Here is a 2,332-nt window from a genome sequence, read left to right as displayed (position 1 = left end):
GACCAACAGATGCAGATTTTTCTCTTCCTGGTGTTTTTAGTTATTTACCTAATCACTCTGGGTGGTAACATAGTGATCATGGTGGTGATAAGAGCTGATTCTCACCTTCACACCCCTATGTACTTCTTCCTCTTCCATTTATCATTTGTTGATATTTGTTATTCCTCAGTCACAGTGCCCAATATGCTGATGAACTTCCTAGCAGAGCGCAAAAGTATTTCTGTCATTGGCTGCATTGCTCAGATGTTCTTCATCCTCCTCTCAGCTGCTGCTGAAGCTTTCATTCTCTCAGCCATGGCTTATGACCGCTATGCTGCCATCTGTTACCCGTTGCATTATATGGAAACAATGAGCACAAGGATCTGTGTTCAGCTGGTGAATGGAGCATGGGCAATAGGCATCTTCCATGCCCTGCTAAACACTGTTTTTGCCCTCAAATTGCATTTTTGTGGGCCCAATCAAATCAGCCATTTCAGCTGTGAGCTCCCTCCTCTCTTACGACTGTCCTGCACTGAAACCTTCATCACTGAAGTGGTGCTTCATACTTCTGTTCTGACATTTGCCTTAATCTCCTTCCTCCTAACACTGATCTCCTACATTCACATCATCTCCACCGTCCTGGGGATACGCTCTGCAGAGGGCAGGCGTAAAGTCTTCTCCACCTGCAGCTCCCACCTGATTGTGGTTGGCTTATTGTACCTGACAGCTTTTCTCCAGTACACAAAACCCAGCTCAGTCTCTTCTGTGGTGCTGGATGAAATATTCTCCATCCAGTACAGCATCTTGACCCCCATGTTAAACCCCATCATCTACAGCCTGAAAAACAAAGAGGTGAAAACAGCTCTAAGGAAAATGTTGGGGAAATTAAAGTTTCTCAACTAATGTTGATGATGTTAAATAAATTAAATTACATATTTTTACTTTAGAGAGCATAGAACTGTGGGTAACTGGTGTTTGGGAAATTCTCAGCTCAGGTAACTGAGACAAATTCGGACAAAAGCTCAGTTGGTCTAAATAAGTATGGCTCCCTTGAAGTCAGCAGGCCAGATTCCCAGTTGTACAAGAGCCACTGGAGTATTGGGGCCTGGATCTTGGGTATCCTAAATCCAGAGTGAGTGCTCTGTAGAGTCAGTGTAGTGGGGTGGTTATCCACTCCTGCCCTTCGGAGCTTTAAACAGCCAAGGAGAGGGCAGTGGCGCGGGAAGAAAGCCTGGACTGATTGAGAGAAAGGACGCTCAGCTGTGGCCAGGTCCCAGTCAGGCCCAGCTGGCTCCTATAAGAGGAAGTGAGCCAGAAACCCAGTCAGTCTCCCTCTGCCTGTAGAGAGATAAGGGCCTGGCTGCAGAGAGCTAGACATAGGGTACCAGAATGGAGCAGGGCTGGAGAAAAGCAGAGGAGCTGGGGAGCTCCTGCCTGGAAAGCCCCAGGCTGCGGCCTAGGTTAAGGCCAAGAGGTACTAGGAGTTACAGGGGGCACCCCAGTGGCAGGCAAAGGCAGCAGGTCCAAACCCCTTTGCCTATGATGAGTGGCTGATACTGCAGTCTGCCCCAGTGAACGGGGGCTAGATGGACACTGGGCAGTAGCCATATATTGAGGCAAAGTGGGGATAGTGGGTTGAGGCTTCCCCTGGGAGGGGAGACCTAGATTGGTGGGGTACTGCCAGGGGGAAGCACCCCAGTTAAAAGGACACCGGGGTCCAGGGAGGGACACGGCGGCCAAGAGGACAGACGGATCACCGGCCTGCAGAGGGTGCTCCTAGCTGGAATGAGCTAATTCCCAGAAGTGACCAGCAGGAGGCACCACAGAGGTGAGTCTGCACCCTTACAGTCAGTCACACATTTCTTCCTTTCCTCTATTTCCATATCTCTTTAATCAGGCCCACTGATTTCGGGGGATCTATGGCCAATTTATGGCAGCTGAGATTCTGGCCAATTCTATAAAAAAATAATCTCTCAATCTATTAAACTCTCTTATTTTGTTTTTTTGACTAATTTATTGAAACTCCATTTAATATCAGTTATCTTATTTTATCCTACAAAAATCTCAAGGATTTTCAATAATAATTAATAAGGATAATATAATAATCATTGGAGCCAATGGGTTTACTCCTCAGGGAACTTAGTCTTGAACAGGAGAGTTAGAGAGAGGCCCAAATGAGTGTATCCCAGTGGTTAGGGCATCCACATGAGTCGGGAAAGTTCCCTTGTTTAAATCCTGTCTCTTTATCAGGCACTTGAAGTGGGGCTTTCTCACATTCCAGGTGACTACCCTGACTATTGGAATCAAAGATATGAGTGGTCTCCTCCTTCTAATTCATTCTTCTTCCTCCTTC

At 47.0% G+C, this 2,332-nt stretch overlaps 1 protein-coding gene across 1 annotated transcript; it reads left to right on the top strand.

Annotated features, from left to right (window-relative positions):
• Nucleotides 1–9: 9 nt before the first annotated feature.
• LOC116835962 (olfactory receptor 5G9-like) lies at nucleotides 10–922 on the top strand. The gene has a single exon (XM_032799262.2). The coding sequence runs from the start codon at nucleotides 10–12 to the stop codon at nucleotides 880–882; it is 873 nt and encodes a 290-aa protein (XP_032655153.2). The 3' UTR covers nucleotides 883–922.
• Nucleotides 923–2,332: the final 1,410 nt, after the last annotated feature.

Source organism: Chelonoidis abingdonii, unplaced genomic scaffold (genome assembly GCF_003597395.2).
Source record: "Chelonoidis abingdonii isolate Lonesome George unplaced genomic scaffold, CheloAbing_2.0 scaffold1074, whole genome shotgun sequence".
NCBI classification, from domain to species: domain Eukaryota; kingdom Metazoa; phylum Chordata; order Testudines; family Testudinidae; genus Chelonoidis; species Chelonoidis abingdonii.
The sequence above is the reverse complement of the archived record's forward strand: the minus strand, read 5'-3'. Positions and strand labels throughout refer to the sequence as shown.

Coding starts and splice junctions, on each gene's coding strand:
- LOC116835962 (XM_032799262.2), top strand. CDS start 10: ATGCAGATTTTTCTCTTCCTGGTGTTTTTAGTTATTTACCTAATCACT.